This window comes from Geotrypetes seraphini, chromosome 8 (assembly GCF_902459505.1).
Source record: "Geotrypetes seraphini chromosome 8, aGeoSer1.1, whole genome shotgun sequence".
Lineage (NCBI taxonomy): Eukaryota > Metazoa > Chordata > Amphibia > Gymnophiona > Dermophiidae > Geotrypetes > Geotrypetes seraphini.
In genome coordinates this window covers 30972296-30992808 of record NC_047091.1, presented here as the reverse complement: position 1 = coordinate 30992808, position 20513 = coordinate 30972296, and the positions used below count along the sequence as shown (strand labels likewise).

At 45.5% G+C, this 20513-nt stretch overlaps 1 protein-coding gene and 1 long non-coding RNA gene across 3 annotated transcripts in view; one reads left to right on the top strand and one right to left on the bottom strand.

Moving 5' to 3' along the window:
• LOC117365119 overlaps positions 1-20513 on the bottom strand; it is a 299104-nt gene that overhangs the window by 194732 nt on the left and 83859 nt on the right. The gene's annotated exons all lie outside the window — the stretch shown is intronic.
• The window catches only part of EPHA10 (EPH receptor A10), a 231232-nt gene that overhangs the window by 195518 nt on the left and 15201 nt on the right, over positions 1-20513 (top strand). For both annotated transcript variants that reach the window (XM_033955095.1, XM_033955094.1), the window contains exons 8-12: positions 611-719; positions 3947-4002; positions 5603-5728; positions 11538-11723; positions 18523-18584. In XM_033955095.1, coding sequence (XP_033810986.1) covers positions 611-719; positions 3947-4002; positions 5603-5728; positions 11538-11723; positions 18523-18584 — 539 coding nt within the window. The remainder of the gene's footprint in view (positions 1-610; positions 720-3946; positions 4003-5602; positions 5729-11537; positions 11724-18522; positions 18585-20513) is intronic.

Below are 20513 nucleotides of genomic sequence, written 5' to 3'. Positions count from 1 at the left end.
ATAAAAGACTGGTAGCTGTACTTACAAATGTACCAATCCAAACCATTTTGAAAACTTGGGAAAAAAAGCATCCTTGTTGTCATTCCAATTTTGGTAGAATTTGGTGTGTTTTTAGTTGGGGAAATATGAGGCGGTCATAATGGAGAAGGAGAGGTAAAGGGACCAAATTTAGATTATTGGGGGGGCCCGTCCAAGAGTTTGCAGATAATAGTTGAATTATTGTGAGAGAATATAGATGGATGGATAGATGTTGGTTTTTCACTCTCTGCAAATGGGGTGGGGGAGAGGGAGGTTTTTTTTCAAGGATTTTGTCTCTTAATATCCTAAGCTTTGTATTAATAATGTTATGAGCAATTTGTTTAACTTATTCCGCCTGCTGTATTGTATGTTGTTATATAAAATTTCAATAAAATTTTGGAACTGAAAAAAACCAACCCCAATAAGCCTGAGGAAAGATGGATTTTTTAAGCTTATCCTGTACTATTTGATGGCTTTGTATCTCGTTTGCTTTCTATAAATTGTGTGTGTTGAACCTTGCCTTAAGAGTTTATTGAGCATTTTGAATAGACTATTTTAATTTAATAAGTGGGATATCTATCTTCCTTTTCAGTGGCTGTGGCCTCCAGTGAGCAGAATTCTATCACCATTATCCTGGTCCTGTCCTTTGCTGGCATGATAGTTCTGCTTTCCATGGTGGTTGGTTTGATGATCTGGAGAAGGTGAGGACACCATTGATGTTTCCTTTTTAACAGCATAAGACTAGCCTTACTGGGTCAGACCAAAGGTCCATCAAGTCCAGTAGCCCGTTCTCATGGTGGCCAATCCAGGTCACTAGTACCTGGCCAAAACCCAAGGAGTAGCAACATTCCATGTGGAATCCCCAGAGTAGCTACATTCCATGCTACTTGATCCAGGGCAAGCAGTGGCTTCTCCCATGTCTTTCTCAATAACACACAATGGACTTTTCCTCCAGGAAATTGTCCAAACCTTTCTTAAAACCAGCTATGCTATCCTCATTCTCTCTATGCCATGTGCCCCTGGAACTGACGGTGAAACCCTTGTTACCTAACACTTGTGCCCAGCCCTGATGTCTTCATCAATGTAAGTGCTGAGCAGTACCATCGGATGGCTTGTGGCTTGTGATCTATGTCATCAAGTGGGAGGAGCAGTATTTGATGCAGTTTGTGCTGCTAAGGGTTGGAGGAGCAGGAATATTGTTGGAGGAGGAGGAGTATTGAAAGCAGGGGAGTTGAAAGCAGGAGTATTGAAAGCAGGGGAGTTCAGTGATCCATCTAACATGAGGATTGGTAAGGGAATTCATGGAAAGTTATGATAGTGGTTAATCTGTGTTAAAAATGGTGTAGGCCTTGCAATGAAAGGATGTGGGATGGAAAGGCCTGATGTCCAAGACAAAAATTATGCATACTAGATGGACTTTACAGGATTTCTATGTGGTCATAGCGTGTCTGTATGGATAAGCACTTCAGTTTTTCTTGACATTTGACATTTTCAAAATTGCTTCAGAAAATGTATTTGTGTACACTCACTTCAACTAATGGTATCTATGATTTTTTGGCTGTGCTGTCCATCTCCGTTAGAATCCACCACACTCCTGGAACAGTTCAAAAATTGGCTTCACGCATTTAAATGCCGTCAACACTGACAGCCGTTGCAGTACACAGTTATTGGAATGTGGCCTAAATGATTTAAAATTCATCCACTAAAGGTGTGAAAAAGATTTAAAAAGAAGGGGGAAAATGCGTGAAGAGTGCATTGGTTGAGACATCATCTGGAGACTTGAGGAAATTGCTCTTAAGATTGGGCAGATGGGAGGGGGAATCGGGTCGTAGCGAGGGGAGGGAGAATCGGGTCATAGCGAGGGGAGGGAGAATCGGGTCGTAGCGAGGGGAGGGAGAATCGGGTCGTAGCGAGGGGAGGGAGAATCGGATCGTAGCGAGGGGAGGGAGAATCGGGTCATAGGGAGGGGAGGGAGAAACGGGTCGTAGCGAGGGGAGGGGGAATCTGGTCATAGCGAGGGGAGGGAGAATCGGGTCGTAGCGAGGGGAGGGAGAATCGGGTCATAGCGAGGGGAGGGAGAATCGGGTCATAGGGAGGGAAGGCAGAATTGGGTCGAAGTGTGGGGAGGGAGAATCGGGTCGTAGCGAGGGGAGGGAGAATCGGGTCGTAGCGAGGGGAGAGAGAATCGGGTCATAGGGAGGGGAGGGAGAATCGGGTCATAGGGAGGGGAGGGGGAATCGGGTCGTAGCGAGGGGAGGGAGAATCGGGTCGTAGCGAGGGGAGGGAGAATCGGGTCGTAGCGAGGGGAGGGAGAATCGGGTCGTAGCGAGGGGAGGGAGAATCGGGTCGTAGCGAGGGGAGGGAGAATCGGGTCATAGCGAGGGGAGGGAGAATCGGGTCGTAGCGAGGGGAGGGAGAATCGGGTCGAAGTGTGGGGAGGGAAAATCGGGTCGTAGCGAGGGGAGGGAGAATCGGGTCGTAGCGAGGGGAGGGAGAATCGGGTCGTAGCGAGGGGAGGGAGAATCGGGTCATAGGGAGGGAAGGCAGAATTGGGTCGAAGTGTGGGGAGGGAGAATCGGGTCGTAGCGAGGGGAGGGAGAATCGGGTCGTAGCGAGGGAAGGGAGACATTTTGTTTTGATAAGGTTGCTGGGGTGGGAGTAGAGACTCTAAAAGAGGACTGCTAAGCAATAGCAGCAAAATATGGTAGCATTGAAAACCGGCGACATTTTTCCTCAGCCCAGTGGCATAGCGAAGGTGAGAGGTGCCTGAGGCGGTGCTGTCCCTCCCCTGCCCTCTTCTCCACTCCCATCCGTTCCTTCCCCACCCTCTCCTGCTGTGCACGTTCTCCCCTTCCCTACCCCGTACCTTTTCAACGTTTCCGGTGTGAGCAGCAATCCCAACCTGCTGCTCGTGTCAGTGTTGGCTCTTCCTCTGACATCACTTCCTAGGGGCGGATCCGGGAAGTGTCGTCAGAGGAAGAGCTGATGCTGGCACGAGCAGCAGGTTAGGGTTGCTGCTCGTGCCGTGAACATTAAAGAGGTGCGGGGGAAGGGAGGAGGATGGCGCCCGGGGCGGAACACCCCCCCCACCTTACTTCACCACTGCCTCAGCCTAGTTCTACCCTATGAACCCACCAGAATTTAGGCGTCTTAGCGGGGGTAGCTCTAATCTTCAGAGGCTCTGATGTAGCTATGACCTGATATGGTGACAAATCAAAACTGCGGAGGACAACTGGTGCACCACCATTTGAGCGCAGGACAGTTGTATACCACTGCTTCCGCCGCTTTGAGGCCTTCCCTTTGCACTCTAAGGGGAGTGTGTGGGGGAACCCCCTCCCACCCACTACACTTAGAGGTCCTCGTGCTCCCAATTGGGGGGGGGGGGTAAAACTCCCCTCCACTGCACTGAAAACTCCCAAAAAGGAAAAATGGGAAGGAGAACAGGAGATCCCCCCTCCAAACCTCGCCCCCAACAGGAGCGCGAGGAGTTCTAAGTGTAGTCAGGGGGTTCCACCCCCCTCCTCAGAGCGTAAAACGGAAGGCCTCAAAGCAGCGGAAGTGGCGGTGCGCCGTTGTCCTCCGATCCCACTATTTGTTACACAGCAAGAAGAAAAGACAAATCTCAAACTTTTCCAGTCATTTCACGCTGAAAATGGCGCGCAAATACATTTCATTCAAATGTCCGTCCTTACTGCAAATTGTACCAAAGCAGGGCCAGCCGCTGCTGGCTTCCTCTTTAACTGCTAGGATATCGGTGAGCCAAAGCTCAGGCAGTTGGGCTTTAGGGTTCTGCTTTGTGGACCTTACACAGGATCCTGGCATGGAAGGAGCAGGGCCAGTTCCCAGCGCCTGAGGTCATGATGGATCATAATAAAGCCATTTGATGCGATGGCTGTCCACTTAAGGGTCATTTTGTTTCTCTTCCTAGGCAGTGTGGCTACAGCAAGGCCAGCCAGGACGGAGATGATGAGCTGTACTTCCACTGTAAGTAGGAGCCGAGCTGGGTCCAGCACAATTTGCAATGATTTACTTATAATAACGATGCGACGCTTCCTGCATGTCACCCCACTGATTGCCACATTGCAGTATTCGCCCTCCATTGAGTTGCTTCAGATAGATGAATTGCTCCGGTAGGTGCTTAAATTTGAAACGTTTTTCCCAAAATTAATTAATTTAGTTATTTTGCTATGAGCGTTAGCTCAGCAAAAACAAAAAACAAAAAAAAAAACAAGACTCTCTGGAGGGAACAAACTCGACAGCTTCATAACCCGATGTCCGTCTGCCCTTAAACGCGAGGCGCCAGGCAATCTAGAGAAAGACCGAGGCGCCAGGGAGAAGTCTGGATGCTCTTAGCATTCTGGAGGGCTGCATGAATTATTCTGTCAGCATTTCACACACATGGCTGGGGGGTGGGGGGTGGGGGGGAGAGGGAGAGATGCTTTTGTTTTCCGTGAGGCAGTGGCGGATTAGCAAGCTGTGCCGATTTTTCACAGCTACTGCTCCTCAAAGGAAATTCAGACATCAAAACTGATAAATTTATTTGATTTCTGGCATGTGCCACTTCAGCGCGCCACTCTCTCTCTCCTGCATTATTTCAGAGGTGATTCAGTCAGTTCGCGCTTGAAACGTAGCCACCCTGTACAGTCTGCTGACAAGCCCAAGCTGACTTCTGAAGGGTCAGGCTGGCTTTCTTCGTGTCCGCCGCAATATTCTACCTTAAAGAAGGATCTTGGTGTTTTCCCAGCAGTGATGCTGCATCTCTTTCTCTGTAAATTAACCACCATCTGATTTGGCCGCTGTTGCCAAGTCAAATGGGTTTAGGCTGAAACCATGGTAATATCGTCTTTTGTAGAAGTGTAATGTCTCTATAAAGTGCTTTGATAAATTACTAAAAGCATCCAGAAAATACCGCCAAAATATCTTACTTAAGTTTATCGCCTGCAGATGTTATAATTAATTGTACTTTATTCACCCATCAACATGCTTCTGGCAGTATACAACATACCCTACGTAATAAAAACAGATAGCCATCAAAGAATAATATTAAAAAAAAAAAAGCGTAAACACGAGTTGTCTGGACTGCTGATATGTAGATGTAGCTCTCGGTCTCAAAAAAGTGTTTTAATGCAGGTCACTGGTGAAATTGCTGCGTTTGATAGCTGTGGTGGTGCCTCTGAAATTGTCCTGGTGAATCTTCCTGGCTTTAGAACAAGGTGTCATGATGGAAGGCTGGAGGAGCAGAAACATTTCGTATTTTCATTTTGACTTGAGAACTAAAATTTCGGGACGATGCTTAAGGAAAATATGTCACAGTGGGCTCACAATCTAATGTATATTTCCAACGCTTGTGTAAATACATGTTCAGCGAGCCTTTTGTAATATACCTGGGAAATTAACGTTCCACCATGGATGTCCTCATTTCCCCTGTGCAAAACTTTGTTCCACGTTGCTTTCAGTAACGCAAAGGAGAGATGGGTAATTTGTCTTCCTTAACCATTCTCTCACATCTAATATTTTCCCATAATTCATAGCAGTCTGGAGGCCCTCTTCAAATGTTCATGCAAATTCTCTCTCTCTTTCATAGTTAAGATACCAACCAGACGGACCTACATTGACCCAGACACCTGTGACGATCCCATGCAAGCTGTCCATTTGTTTGCCAAAGAGCTTGACAACTCTAGCGTCAAAATTGAGAGAATTCTTGGAACAGGTATTACATAAAAACCTGGAAGGCTAATGAATGAACATGTCCTGTCAAAGCTAGGAATTGCCTCCTTGGCTGCCTCAGCCTCAGAGTATGTATGTGGGGAGGTGGGGTCAGGGGGTGGGACGGGAGCTGAACCAAAACTTAATTGGAGAATTGCAAAATTCAGCCGCTCATCAGATAACATCTGTTGTAGTCAGGCCAGTGAAAGAGCAAGCACCGGTCACTCCAGAAGTCAATTCAATGGGATATTTGCGCGCGTACATCTGCTGAACAGACAAAGCGCAGTAGCGCTGCTGCTGAAAATCAGGCCTGTTACACTCATTGTGCACGGTCACCTGTGTTGCACTGATGTTCCAATGCAACAATGTCACTTTGGTTGATCACAAACAGTGACGTAGCGAGAGTAGGAGGCGCCTCGGGGTGGTGGCTTTCCCCCCAATGCCCTCCTCTTCCCCCATTCCACACTTGTGCTCTCCCTCCCTCCCCCCACGTACCTCTGTAAATCTTCACCAGCATGCCGCTCGAACCAGCGTTGGGTTTCCTCTGACATCACTTCTAGCCCTGTGACTCGGAAGTGATTCAGAGGTGAACCAGGCCAGGGCGAGCAGTAGTCAGGAGGAGTTGATCGCGCTGGTGAAGGTCTACAGAGGTACGTGGGAGGGGGGGATGGTAGCGTAGTGTGGCAGGGTGGGGTGGAGAGGTGTAGTCTCGAGACTACAACGGGAAGTCACGGCAGCCATTTTGATGATGACTCTGCACGGGACAGGAGCGTAGGATGCTCGATCTGCCCCGCGTCACCCCTAGACCACCAGGTAAGGTCTTGGGAAGGTCTGGGACGCACAAATAACCAAATCCGCGGGTACTATATTTCTAAGAAGAAAGAATAAAGAATATATACAACTACAGTGATACCTTGGAATCTGAACTTAATCCGTTCCATAACTCCGTTTGCGTTCCAAATCGTTCGCATTCCAGGACAATTTTTCCCATTTAAAATAATAGAAGCTGGATTAATCCATTCCTGGGTCCCACAAACTGAAATTTTAACAGTAAATACTGGATTTTAAGTTAAAATATTAACAAATAATAATAACGCAGTACAGTATTTTCCTCACTACACCCACACAAAGGCGAAAATCACACGAGATGCTTTCACTACAGCTTCCGACAATGAACTGAACGACGTACGTGTGGCCCGAGCGCTGGGGAAACGTACGCACAAACACACATGAACAACGTGCAGGGCGTTCAGATTCCCCAGCAGCGTTCGAATTCCGGGGCAAAATTTGCTCAAATATTTCGTTCGGATTCCAAGTTGTTCGAATACTGGGGCATTCGGATTCCAAGGTATCGCTGTATATGATACTCAGAGTTAGGAGGGGGAGGTTTCAAGGGTCAATGATTAAACCCTGTAATCTGTGAGTCTTGGCTTAAAGGTTTTTTGTTTTTGCTATATATTAAAATCAATAAAATCTTTGAACTAAAAAAAAGGTTTTTGGGGTTTTTTTTTTTTTAACCAATGTCCAAGCTGGTCTTCAGGAAACCCAGTAGTCAAGCGTCTAATTTATTTACAAAGCCAGTCTAAAAAGATATGGGGCTCATAATCGAAAGAGAAAAACGTCCAAAAACCGGCCTAAGTCGGCACTTGGACGAACATTTCTCTAAAACGTCCAAGTGCCGATAATCAAACCGGGTTTTGGATGTATTTCTAAACGACTTAGGCCTTCATAGTGCCGCTCAATGTCCAAAGCTAAACGGGGCATTTCGGGAGACGTGTCGAGGGCGGGAGTTGGGCGGGACGTGGGCCGGTTTAGACTTAGTCGTACAGCATGTATAACCGAAGGTTAAACAACAGAGCCTAGAGGAAACTTGGATGTTTTGACTTAGACCATCTAAAACATGGTCTAAGTCACTAAAACCCACCTAACCTCACCAGATAATCACTGAAAATACATAACACAGACCCCCACACACTACCCCAGTGATCACCAACACCCCCCACCCCAATAAAAATTTTAATCATAACTTCAAATTTCAGCCTCCAGACCATCATCACCTGGCTGCCTAGCATAGGAAAGCCTAGTCGTCCAGCCCAGAGCCAGTTTAAGTCATCTTGGGGTGGGTTTGGGACCCTTAGAGAGATGGACCCATGCCCATAAGCCCCTGTAATCACTGTATTGATATTGAAACATGTGCACTCCCCTATACACCCCTAAAACCCTTTTGTACTGGCATATAAGTGGCTCCTGCATCCATAAGGGCTATAGGGATGGTAGATAAGTGGGTCTTGGGGATTCTGGAGGTGGTTTGGGGGGCTCACCGTCACCTATAAGGGAGCTGTAGTGAGGGGAAGCCATGGCACACTGTTTGTGAAGTTCACAGAAGTGCCCTGTAAGGTACCCCACTATTTAGGTGCTCTGTCTGGGTGTTCTGTCACTCACTTTGCAGGCCCCTCCCACGTCCAACAGGGCTTAAGAACATAAGAACATAAGAAGTTGCCTCCGCTGAGGCAGACCAGAGGTCCATCTCGCCCAGCGGTCCGCTCCCGCGGTGGCCCATCAGGCCCATTGCCTGAGCAATGGTCCCAAACTATCCCTACAACCTACCGCTACTCCTATCTGTACCCCTCAATTCCTTTATCCTCTAGGAACCTATCCAAACCTTCTTTGAAGCCTTGTAATGTGCTCCGGCCTATCACAGCCTCCGGAAGCGTGTTCCATGTATCCACCACCCTCTGAGTGAAAAAGAACTTTCTGGCATTTGTTCTAAACCTGTCTCCTTTTAATTTCTCCGAGTGCCCCCTTGTACTTGTGGTTCCCCCATAATCTGAAAAATCTGTCCCTGTCTACCTTTTCTATACCCTTCAGGATCTTGAAGGTTTCTATCATGTCTCCTCTAAGTCTCCGCTTTTCCAGGGAGAACAGCCCCAGCTTTTTCAGTCTGTCAGTATATGAGAGGTTTTCCATACCCCTTATCAGTTTAGTTGCTCTTCTCTGGACTCCCTCAAGTACCGCCATGTCCTTCTTGAGGTACGGCGACCAGTACTGGACACAGTACTCCAGGTGCGGGCGCACCATTGCACGATATAGTGGCAGGATGACTTCCTTTGTCCTGGTCGTGATACCCTTCTTAATGATACCCAACATTTTGTTTGCTTTTTTTGAGGCTGTGGCGCACTGTGCCGACGCCTTCAAAGATGTGTCTACCATCACTCCCAGGTCTCTTTCAAGTTTACTTACCCCTAGCAGTGATCCCCCCATTTTGTAGCTGAATATCGGGTTCTTTTTCCCTACATGCATGACCTTGCATTTCCCTACATTAAAGTTCATTTGCCATTTCTTGGCCCATTCTTCTAGCGTCGTTAGGTCCCTTTGCAGATCTTCGCAGTATTCCATGGTTTCAACCCTGCGGTAGAGTTTGATGTCATCCGCAAATTTAATTATTTCGCAATTTGTTCCCACCTCCAGGTCATTAATAAATATATTGAACAGGAGCGGTCCCAGCACTGACCCCTGCGGAACTCCGCTCGTGACCCAATGCCAGTCTGAGTAATGGCCCTTTACTCCAACCCTCTGTTTCCTGTCTGCTAGCCAGTTTTTGATCCATCGGTGGACCTCCCCTTGCACCCCGTGTTTCCACAGCTTTTTAAGCAGTCTTTCGTGTGGTACCTTGTCGAAGGCTTTTTGAAAGTCAAGGTAAATGATGTCAATGGATTCCCCTTTATCCACCTGGCTCTTTACCCCCTCAAAGAAGTACAATAAGTTTGTGAGGCATGACCTACCCTTGCAGAAGCCGTGCTGACTCGACTTTAGCTGTCCATTGTTTTCTATGTGTTCACAGATACTGTCCTTAATCAGTGCTTCCATCATCTTTCCCGGGACCGAGGTCAAGCTCACCGGCCTGTAGTTTCCCGGGTCCCCCCTTGAACCCTTCTTGAAGATGGGCGTGACATTTGCAATTTTCCAATCCTCCGGGATCTCTCCAGTTTTCAAGGATAGGTTACATATTTGGCGAAGTGGCTCTGCTATTTCGTTCCTTGAGTACCCTTGGGTGAATGCCGTCCGGACCTGGCAATTTGTCGCTCTTTAGTCTGTCTATCTGCCTGAGGACATCCTCTTGGCTTACCTCCAGTTGGACCAGCTTTTCATCCCAATCCCCATTTACGATGTCCTCCGGTTCCGGAATATTGGCTTGTTCTAGACGTTTTTGACTTGGACGAAAATGGACTAAAAAGATAGACATTTTAGATCAGATCTGCAGGACGTATAATTTGGACGATTTTCAAAAGTCAAAAGAAGTTGGACGTCTCTTTCGAAAATGGGACTTAGGCACTTTTTGACTTTGAATGACTTGTGAAATGGACGTAAACGGACTTAGACGTCCCTTTCGATTATGCCCCTCCATGTTTTCAAGAAAGTCTTAAAACGTACAAATATTATTCATCTCTTATACATCCTGGCAGACTGTCCCACCATAAAGAACCATGGAATAAAAAGCAGTATTTCCAGTCATTTCATAATATGCCTGTTTACGGTTAGGAAGTATCAATCTGTGAATCGATTGATCAAAGAGAGCGCGACGGTGTATATAAAACAGTATGGGCTGACAAAGTGTCAATCTGCTATAAAGCATGTCAAATGTAAGAATAAGCACTTTAAATCTAATTCTTTTTAGGATTGGCAACCAATGCAGTTACGTAAATAAAAGCATTATGTGATCCAGTTTAGGTGCTCTACATCGGTGGTTCCCAACCCGATCCTGGAGGACCCAGAAGCCAGTCGGGTTTTCAGGATAGCCCTAATGAATATGCACAGGGCAGATTTGCATGCCTGTCGCCTCCATTATATGCAAATCTCTCTCATGCATATTCATTAGGGTTATCCCGAAAACCCGACTGGTTGGTGGTCCTCTGTACATAATAATCTATTTGTGCAAGTGTGCAGTGGTTAGAGGTACAGCCTCGGCACCCTGAAGTTGTGGGTCTGAATCCTTCACTGCTCCTTGTGACCCTGAGCAAGTCACTTAATCCCCATTGCCCCAGGTACATTAGATAGAGTGGAAGCCCGCCGGGACAGTTAAGGAATAATGCTTGAGTGCCTGAATAATTTGTAATACGCATAGAATGGTAGGATATGATGAATATAATTAAAAAGAAAAAAAAAGTCCAAATATTAGCCAGCACCCACATACCAGTCGGGTAGACATGTCTAGATATGGCTGAGGCTTAAAGATCCAGATCTAATTCAGCCTGTGGCTGTCGGCGGCTTTAAAAGCGCCGACCGCTGTGGGCTGAATATCACTGAGAAAATAAATTGTCCAGTTAGCTGGTTCCTGTCAGGACCCCATTTCTCTCACCCTGTGTATCTTAAGAGGAAGTTGGTTCAGCAAAAAAAAAAACCACCACTTTCCAACCTCAGCAATAATTGAGTGGTGGGCTAATTAGGGAGATACAAGGCAACTAATTGAGGCTGAATATTGTGCATGAAAGTACTGAATGTGTTCATATGCAGCTGCTGTGGTGGGGGCTGACATGCCTTTTCGTGAAGAGAGCTCGTTTACAGTAATGGTGGCGGGCATCGAAAGGGAAACCAGAGCTAGCTGTTTCTCAGGGCCGCTTGCTGGCGAGGGCTAATGATGTTTTGCAGCTGCACTCAGAGAGAACGAAGGTGGTTACAACACGCAAACCGCTCTACACAGCTGCCAGAAAACCTGCAATGTTTTGGCTTTTGTGGCATTCTCCTTGTGAAGTCGGCACTCTTGGCCCAAGGACCTTCCTCCCACTAACTGTGCCGCGTTCTGGTCTCTCCCGCAGGGGAATTTGGCGAGGTCTGCAAAGGTTGTCTGAAGCTGCCCAGCAAGAGGGAGCTGCCAGTGGCGATAAAGACGCTCCGAGCTGGCTGCTCCGACAAGCAGAGGCGCGCTTTTGTGGCGGAAGCAAGCATCATGGGTCAGTTCGATCACCCCAACATCATCCGCCTGGAAGGCATAATTACAAGAGGTAGGTGCCAGAAGACAGAGAGAGGCAGTGGCGCTGTTATCAGCACCTCTTGAGGGAGGGAAATAGCCCTGATGGACTCCTTAGGGCAGGAGTGTCAAAGTCCCTCCTGGAGGGCCACAATCCTGTTGGGTTTTCAGGATTTCCCCAATGAATATGCATGAGATCTATTTGCATGCACTGCTTTCATTGTATGCTAATAGATCTCATGCATATTCATTGGGGAAGTCCTGAAAACCCAACTGGATTGCGGCCCTCCAGGAGGGACTTTGACACCCTGCCTTAGGGGTTCTGGGGATTACATCCTCCGGGGCATGTGTTCTGTGTGACCAAAGGCAGAATGCCAACAGACACTCGTCAAGATATTTGCTTAAATAACCAAGCCACTGATGTCTGCTTCATTGACCATAAGACTGTACACAGTTTGTGACACTGCAACACAGACACCCTCCCATAAGTTCTATGAATAAAGCTGCTGGTAAGGCACCCCCCCAGGCCCTAATCAACAGAACGGGAGGAAATATTGACCTGTTGAAGTCATCGCTCAGTAGGAAGCCCAGAAACGGAATGCTAATGCCGAACAATTATGCAGCAGTTTCCGTGAACCCTTGAGAAAGCCAGTAATTGTGGCGAAACGGGTCCCGTCAGGCTGTGCCTTGAAGGTATTTGATGATTTAATGGAGAAGATTTTAAGGTAAATCGTTAATAAAATGATTAAAATTACTCTAAGGTCCGGCATATTGTTTTCATGCCCTGTTAACAATTCCTGTTCTTGCTATATATTAAAATCAATAAAATCTTTGAACTAAAAAAAATTACTATAAGTAAAAAAAAATTTAATAAACTAGGAAGGAGAAGGTTTTTCAGGATCAAAGAATGAAACGTGGAACCTTGTTGGACTTGGCTGAGGTCTATTCCCTGTCACCAAGCAGGTTTCTGAGATCCTTTTCCTTCCTCTGTTTAGACCAGTGGTCTCAAACTCGCGGCCCGAGGGCCACATGCGGCCCGCCAGGTACTATTTTGAGGCCCTCAGTATGTTTATCATAATCACAAAAGTAAAATAAAACAGTTTCTTGATCATATGTCTCTTTAGCTATAAATTACAATATTATTATTAAGACTTATCTAAAAGGAAAGATTTATAAACTATAGAGTTTTACCTCATGCAAAATTGTCATTTCTTTAATAAGACATTAACTATTTTTTTCTGCGGCCCTCCAAGTACCCACCAATACAAAATGTGGCCCTGCAAAGGGTTTGAGTTTGAGACCACTGGTTTAGACCCTATGCTTTGAAGAGTGGGATTTTATTGTCAATTTTGAGTTTATCACGAGTTACCCCTCTAGTAGAGGGTGGTTTCCTGCTACTATGACTACTACTATTTATTATTTCTACAGCGCTGAAAGGCGTATGCAGCGCTGTACATTTTAACATACAATAGACAGTCCCTGCTCAGAAGAGCTTACAATCTAATTTAGACAGGACATTTCAGGGTTGGGGAAGCTATAGTGGGTCTAGGTATTTGACAGCAGTGAGGGGGGAGTTAAGAGTTGAAAGCAGTTTCAAAGAAGTGGGCCTTTAGCTTGGATTTGAACACTACCAGGGACGGAGCATGGCGTATTGATCATACGGTGACACAAGAAAGAAGGGACAGAGTCTGGAGTTGGCAGTGCAAGAGAAGGGTACAGATAAGAGAGGCCTGCTTGATGAGCGGAGATCACGGGGGGGGGGGGAGCATAGGGGGAGATAAGTGAGGAGAGATATCGGGGAGCTTCAGAGCGAATGCACTTGCAGGAGAAGTTTAAACTGTATTTGGAAATGGACGGGGAGCCAATGAAGTCATGGCCGTATAAAAGCAACAGTTGTATAACGTAATAAACAAATCAACTTGATTGAAATTATAACTTAATAGCTTTTGGAATTTGTCCAGCTGTTCCAGCCAAAATGGCAGAACCCATGAGAACCCCACTAGAGCGTCCTGTCAACAGTATAAAAACCACATCCTGGTTTTGAGAGAATGTAGTTAACGCCTTCCTGAATAAATGGGTCTTCAGAACCCAAGGTATTCCCCTTCCAGAATTCGGAAGAGCATACTGGGGCCATAGACGAGGACATGCGTGCCTAATTCCAAAAGGAAACGCTGCCCCGTGGAAGGTACTTTTTTTTCTTGGTTATAAGTGCTGCGAAGAAGGGCCATAGGTTTAAGCAAAGGGACTTGGTTGAATCGGAGAGCGGGCAAGAGTAAAACTGAAGCAACTGAGCTGGAACTCTGTACTCGGAGCACTGTGTCGTGCCTTCTTCCATGGTTTGAATTCTCTCCCATGGGCTTTGCTGGGGTCAGCTGTACTGTTTGCAAAGAGCTCAGAAACATACCAGCCCTGCTGCACATGTTGAGAAGTATTTTATCCCACATTTTCGCTAGAAACCTGGCCAGCGAGAATCCATGATAGGATGCTGTGTGTCGCTGCCTCCCCTCCCCCCACCCCACTGTGCAAGTGGTGTGCTGTTCTTAGAATGGAACAATTTGCAGAACCATGTTCAGTGTCAGATAACCCTGATCGGACTTCTGTAGCAACAGTACCGTCTCATTTACATGGTAATCCAGGCATTGTAGAAACAAATTATCATGCAGAATGCTTCTTGTTTTCTTAATGCTTGAGTACCTGATTGTAAAAACCGCTTAGATAACCTTGATAGGCGGTATATAAAATCCTAATAAACTTGAAACTTGAAACTTGAAACTTAATTACCGTCCTGGAGTTTGTCATTATCGCGGATGAGCCTTTGAGTGCTCGTCACCTTTGACTTCATGTGGGCGCCCACGTTTCGTTACGGCTGCAGAAAGGGGTAAGATTAGCTGCTCTCTGGAAGAACAGAGTTCTGCGTGTGAGTTTGTAGAGGGAGACATCGGTGCAGAGCCTGTCAAGCAGTGCAGGGTGACTAGCTAGAGTTGATAAAGTAATTAGGGCACCTATACAGACCTGGAAAAGAAACCCCAGACCAAATGGAAGAGGACAATCTCGCTCAAAAACCACCCTAATGCTTAGTTCTTTTTCACTAGGCTCCTGCTGTTTGTGTAACAGATGTTTGCTAAAGGTTCTTGCTACCTTGGATATATATCAATTTAGACTGTATTCATGATAAGCGAGAAACGAGTTGATGGGTGTGATCGCTCATCAATGCTTTGTGCATGAAAAGGATGTGGAGGTCCATGAATGTCCTCATGTAAAACAGTGATTGAATCTTCCTTCTGTTGGCGTCGGCCATTGGCGATAGCTTCAGTAGCTTTGCAAGATCACTTAATGGTATATCTTTTGCTCATTGGACACCCCAACCCGGCTTTGATGACACTGAAAAGGTAATGATTTACCAAAAGGACTCATCCTGAACTTGCTAATTCTGGACAGGAATCAGCTTAACTTGAGTTTGCACTGAGTGATTGATCAATGGTGTTCATTGTTCTCCGTACTGAGTTGCTCGGCCCTTCATTCAGTACAGCCTATCTCCCAGCCGGCCAAGCTTCAGCTTCCTGCCTTCACCTTTACAGTCTGATACGAAAACACCATTGTTCACGGTTGCATTTAAATTAACATGTGATAATTAGGTAATTATAAAGATGAACTAGTTGCTTTAGCTCGTATTTTTGTGATTGCAAAATTGCACACCTCTCTTGATCCAGGGGCGCTCATAGTTGCTCCGCAGAGCAGTTCGGCAGACAGACATGAGCACCGTTGGAAAAATTAGTTGAGCAAAGTGGTAAATTAGTTAAAATCGTGTGCGCGCAACTAGAGGGAAATTCTATAAATTGCGCCAAAATGTTAGATATCCAAATGTGGGCTGCCGAGTGCAAATTCTGTAATGGAATGCAGGCGTCCAGATTCCATTATAGAACAGTAGCTTAAGTGGGCATATATATGCCAGGATTTAGGTGAGCCGCTTACGCTGTGTCTAAGGCAGGTCTAAATGCGGCACTTTGGTGCGTAGCTGTATAACTGGCGCTATTCTATAGCATCTATGGGTAGTGTTGGGAGAGGCCCATGCCCCGCCTATGTGAATACCTCTCGCAGTTGCATGCTCTGAAAATTGAGCACTAATCCCCAAATTCTACAAATGGCGACTAAAGTTATGCTTGTAAGCCAGTGCCCACAACATAGCTTAATTGAATAAGCCTACTTGGTACCGATATTGGTAATTAACAGTTCATAATTGACATTAAGTGCATCACTTGGTAGGCATGAATCTATAAAAGTTATATGCCAATTGCAGTATTCGATGCTGACAAGTGGGTGTAGTTAGGGGGGGGGCAGATCGTGGGCGTTGTTAAGTTATGTGCGAGTTTATAGAATATGGCCCGGATTCTCTAACTGGTGCCGTTGTTGGTAGCTGCCTTAAAAGCAGCCACTGATTGCGTGTTAATTACACAATAGCGCTGGGTAAAGAATTGTGCCTCTGGCAAAGGTTGACGCTGATAATAATGTAGGCTAGAATTGTCCAGGCGCCTACCTTTGACGTGAATCGCGCCTCCGTAGGCGCTTTAGGCTGTCTTAATGCTACTTCCGGCATTAGCCACGCCCACAGTGGCAGGCAGCCTAAAGAGCCTACGGAGGTGTGCTTCTGGTGTTGATTTTGTAGGATCCAGTAGGCGCCTTGAAAGTCAGTTAAAAATATCATTTAAATGGTATTTTTTTAAACCAAACTTGGGTGCCTAAACTTGGGCGTCTAAAAAATTGGCGCCCTTTAGAGAATCCGGGCTTATGCGCGCACAACTTAGGCCCAGGCATTTAGGCCTGATTTTAGCTGGCCTACATGGTTCATAGACAGTGGAGCGCAAGATGTCAGCGCGCTGACAATCCGGCGCCGACAATTCGGCGCAAGACAGAAGCGCCCGGGGGAAAAAGTAATTTTTAAAGAGCTCCGACGGGAGGTTTGGGGTGGCAACCCCCTTCCCCCCCACTTTATTGGTTAGTGTTCGCGCTGCTGTTGGAGGGGGGTTCAGGGGGTTGGAAACCTCCATTTTAGCGAAAACGGAACTTTTTCTGATTTCACCCCCTCCCCCCCAGCAACGGCAGTGCGAACACTAACCAATAAAGTGGGGGGGTTGCCACCCCAAACCCCCAGTCGGAGCTGTTTAAAAATTATTTTTTCCCTCACGCGCTTCTGTCTTCCGCCGAATTGTCTGTGCTGGATTGTCGCCGCGCTGGCGTCTGGCGCGCGATTATCCCGTCACCGGCCTACATGGGCGAGTCTAAAAGTTATCATACATAAGCAGCACTAAGCGCAATTCTACAAGTTGCGCTTAACTTATATACAGTTCAGCTTAGCATCGCACTAGTCCACACCAATTTTTTAAAGTATGGTGTATAAAATTTGGTCCTAAGGGGTTAATACTGAGCCAGTGGTAGTGAGCGTTTTGCTCATCGTCGATGGGGCTATTCCCAAAGCTGGGGCCTGTGCGGGCTTCGGCTTAGAATATCCAGTTATTTTTATGTCGGTTAAGACATAGCCACTTAAATCAACTTCCAGCTCTTAAGCGGCCGTGGGTTACTGCATGAAAATAAGTCTGCCTTTTCTGTGCTCACATTTATGCATTAAACCTGACCATTTAAGGGCTGAATAATCGGCTCTTAACATAACATAACTTTATTCTTCTATACCGCCATGATCAGACGACTTCTAGGCGGTTCACACTGAAGAAAGCTGGACAATCGGCGAATTACAAAATGCAAATAATAAAAGTACAACATATTATTCAAGAATAGACAGAATAAGATTATTAAATTTAGTGTGACTTCTGTTTAAGAGATAAATCTATCAAACAATACAGTTTTAATTTCTTTTCGAAAGGCGCCTTAGGTCAACCTGGCTCCATTGATGTAGTTACCTAACCAAGACTGCTGTTTACTTGCTTGAAACATGAAAGTCCTATCCAAAAAGGACTTGTATTTGCAGCCAGTGATCCTTGGGTATGCAAATAGATTACAATTTCTGGTTATCCTTGTAGGGCTATATAGAACGAAATGAGGTAAAAGACAGATAGGAGCTAATCTCCAAACCAGCCTAAAACAAATGCAGGAAAACTTAAACATTATTCGTGCCTCCATTGGCAACCAGTGCAGTAGTCTATAGTAGGGACTGACGTCGCTTTTTTTAATCCAAATATATCTAGCGGATAGCCGTGTTCTGTTCTATTCTTAATTTCCTCATGGTTTTTTAATTTCCTCATGGTTTTTTTAGGTGCACCCAAGTAAACGATATTGCAGTAGTCCAGTATAGATAGAACCAAAGACTGCACCAATAATCTAAAAAATTAAGCAGTCAATTGATGACTTCACTCTTAGAATGTCCCCCAGCATAATTGGTTTGGATTCAGTGGTACTTAGCTGGTTCCCAGTGAATACTGGTGGCTAGCTCTAACCAAGTTATTTAACCAGTCAGTGGCCAGCTACATTATTTTGAATATGAAGCTGTAAGATTATAAAATACTACTTAACATGCAAATGGCATTATTTACATGCAAATCTGTAGCATTCACTTGCATATAAGCTCAAGTATTCTAAATGTGAAAATTCTCCCCCCTCCCCACCCCCAAGTTCAGATGGCCTGTTATAGGATGAGGGGGTTGGTGTACATTGCCCTGTACACCATAGCTCTCTAATACACTATAGTGAACCTTCTGTTGATGATAGTAGCACAGGGACATTGATTGATGTACCTCAAAGTTACGCTAATAGATGAATGTATGAAAGCTCAGGACTGAGTAAAGCCAAATGCTAATTGTGTCAAACCTTCTGCTTTTGTACAGCTAATACAATGATGACTGTGACAGAATATATGGGAAACGGGATGCTGGACTCATTCCTCAGGGTAAGTGAACAGAAGACTAGCCTTACTGGGTCAGACCAATGGTCCATCTAGCCCAGTAGCCCGTTCTCACGGTCGCCTGGCAAAAACCCAAGTAGTAGCAACATTCTGTACAGAATTCCTAAGAATAACAACATTGTGGAATCCCAAAGAGTAACAAGATTCCATGCAAAATCCCCAAGAATAGCAAGATTCCAAAACTCCAAAGAGTAGCAAGATTCCAGAATCTCAAAGAATAGCAATATTCCAGAATCTCAAAGAGTAACAAAATTCCAGAATCTCAAAGAGTAGCAACATTCCAGAATCTCAAAGAGTAGCTTCCCCCATGTCTTTCTCAATAACAGACTATGGACTTTTCCTCCAGGAAATTGTCCAAACCTTTCTTAAAACCAGCTACGCTATCTGCTCTTACCACTATTTTCTGTTATGGGAAGTCAGGGTTCCTATTAGCTGGTTAACAGGAAAATGTTTGGGTGCCTTTCACTCTGTGTTGAAGTATAAGAGTGTGTAGTAGTAGATGTTATAGTAAGGTTGACTTAGGTTTGGAGGGTAGGGGTTAGGGGTTCATGTAGAAGCAGGTATAGGTATGTCATCATTAATCTAGTGGTATATATATAGGCTGATGATGAGAGCTCTTGTATTGAGAGAGAATGATATTGTGTAAGAATTGGTAATTGGCCAAAGCTGATGTGGTACAGTTGATATGTTGGCCAATAACAATTCATTGTAAAGATAATAAAATAAAAAAACAACCAGATAATAGGGAACCAGATTATGAAGGAAATAGATTTAATAGATAAAGACAGGTTGTTCACCCTCTCCAAGGTAGAGAGAACGAGAGGGCACTTTCTAAAGTTAAAAGGGGATAGATTCCGTACAAATGTAAGGAAGTTCTTTACCCAGAGAGTGGTAGAGAACCTAGAACGCTCTTCCAGAGTCTGTTATAAGGGAAAACACCCTCCAGGGATTCAAGACAAAGTTAGACAAGTTCCTGCTGAACAAGAACATTCGCTGATAGGGCTGGTCTCAGTTAGGGCACTGGTCTTTGACTTAGGGGCCGCCTCGGGAGCAGATAGCTGGGCGTGATGGACCACTGGTCTGACCCAGCAGCGGCAATTCTTATGTTCTTATGACAGATTTAGAAACATGATGGCAGATAAGGCCAAATAGCCCATTCACAGCATCCACTGTCTCCTTCTCTCCCTGTGCCTGTCCACACTTTCTTGAATTCAGACAGTCTTTGTCTTCACCACCTCTATCGGAAGACTGTTCCATGCATCTATCATCCTTTTTCTAAAAAAGTATTTCCTTTGATTACTCCGGAGCCTATCACCTCTTAACTTCATTCAATGCCCTCTCATTCCAGAGCTTCCTTTCAAATGAAAGAGACTTGACTCATGCGCATTTACGCCACATAGGTATTTAAACGTCTCTATCATATCTCCCCCTCTCCCGCCTTTCCTCCAAAGTATACAGATTGAGATCTGTAAGTCTGTCCCCAAACGCCTTAGGACGAAGACCACACACCATTTTAGTAGCCTTCCTCTAGACCGACTCCATACTGTTTACATCTTTTTTAAGGTGGTAACATAGTAACATAGTAACATAGTAGATGACGGCAGATAAAGACCCGAATGGTCCATCCAGTCTGCCCAACCTGATTCAATTTAAATTTTTTTTTCTTCTTAGCTATTTTCTTCTTAGCTATTTCTTATTAGCTAAGTCTTCAGACTTGTACAATATTCCAAATGAGGTCTCGCCAGAGTCTTATGCAGGGCCGTCAATACTTCCTTTTTCCTACTGACCATTCCTTTCCTTATGCACCCAAACGTCCTTCTGCTTTTGCCTTTTCAACCTGTTTGGCCACTCTAAGAATAGGGCTTGAGTTATGTTCAGTCTTTAGTCTTGTCTGGGATAAAGGTTTGCAACGTT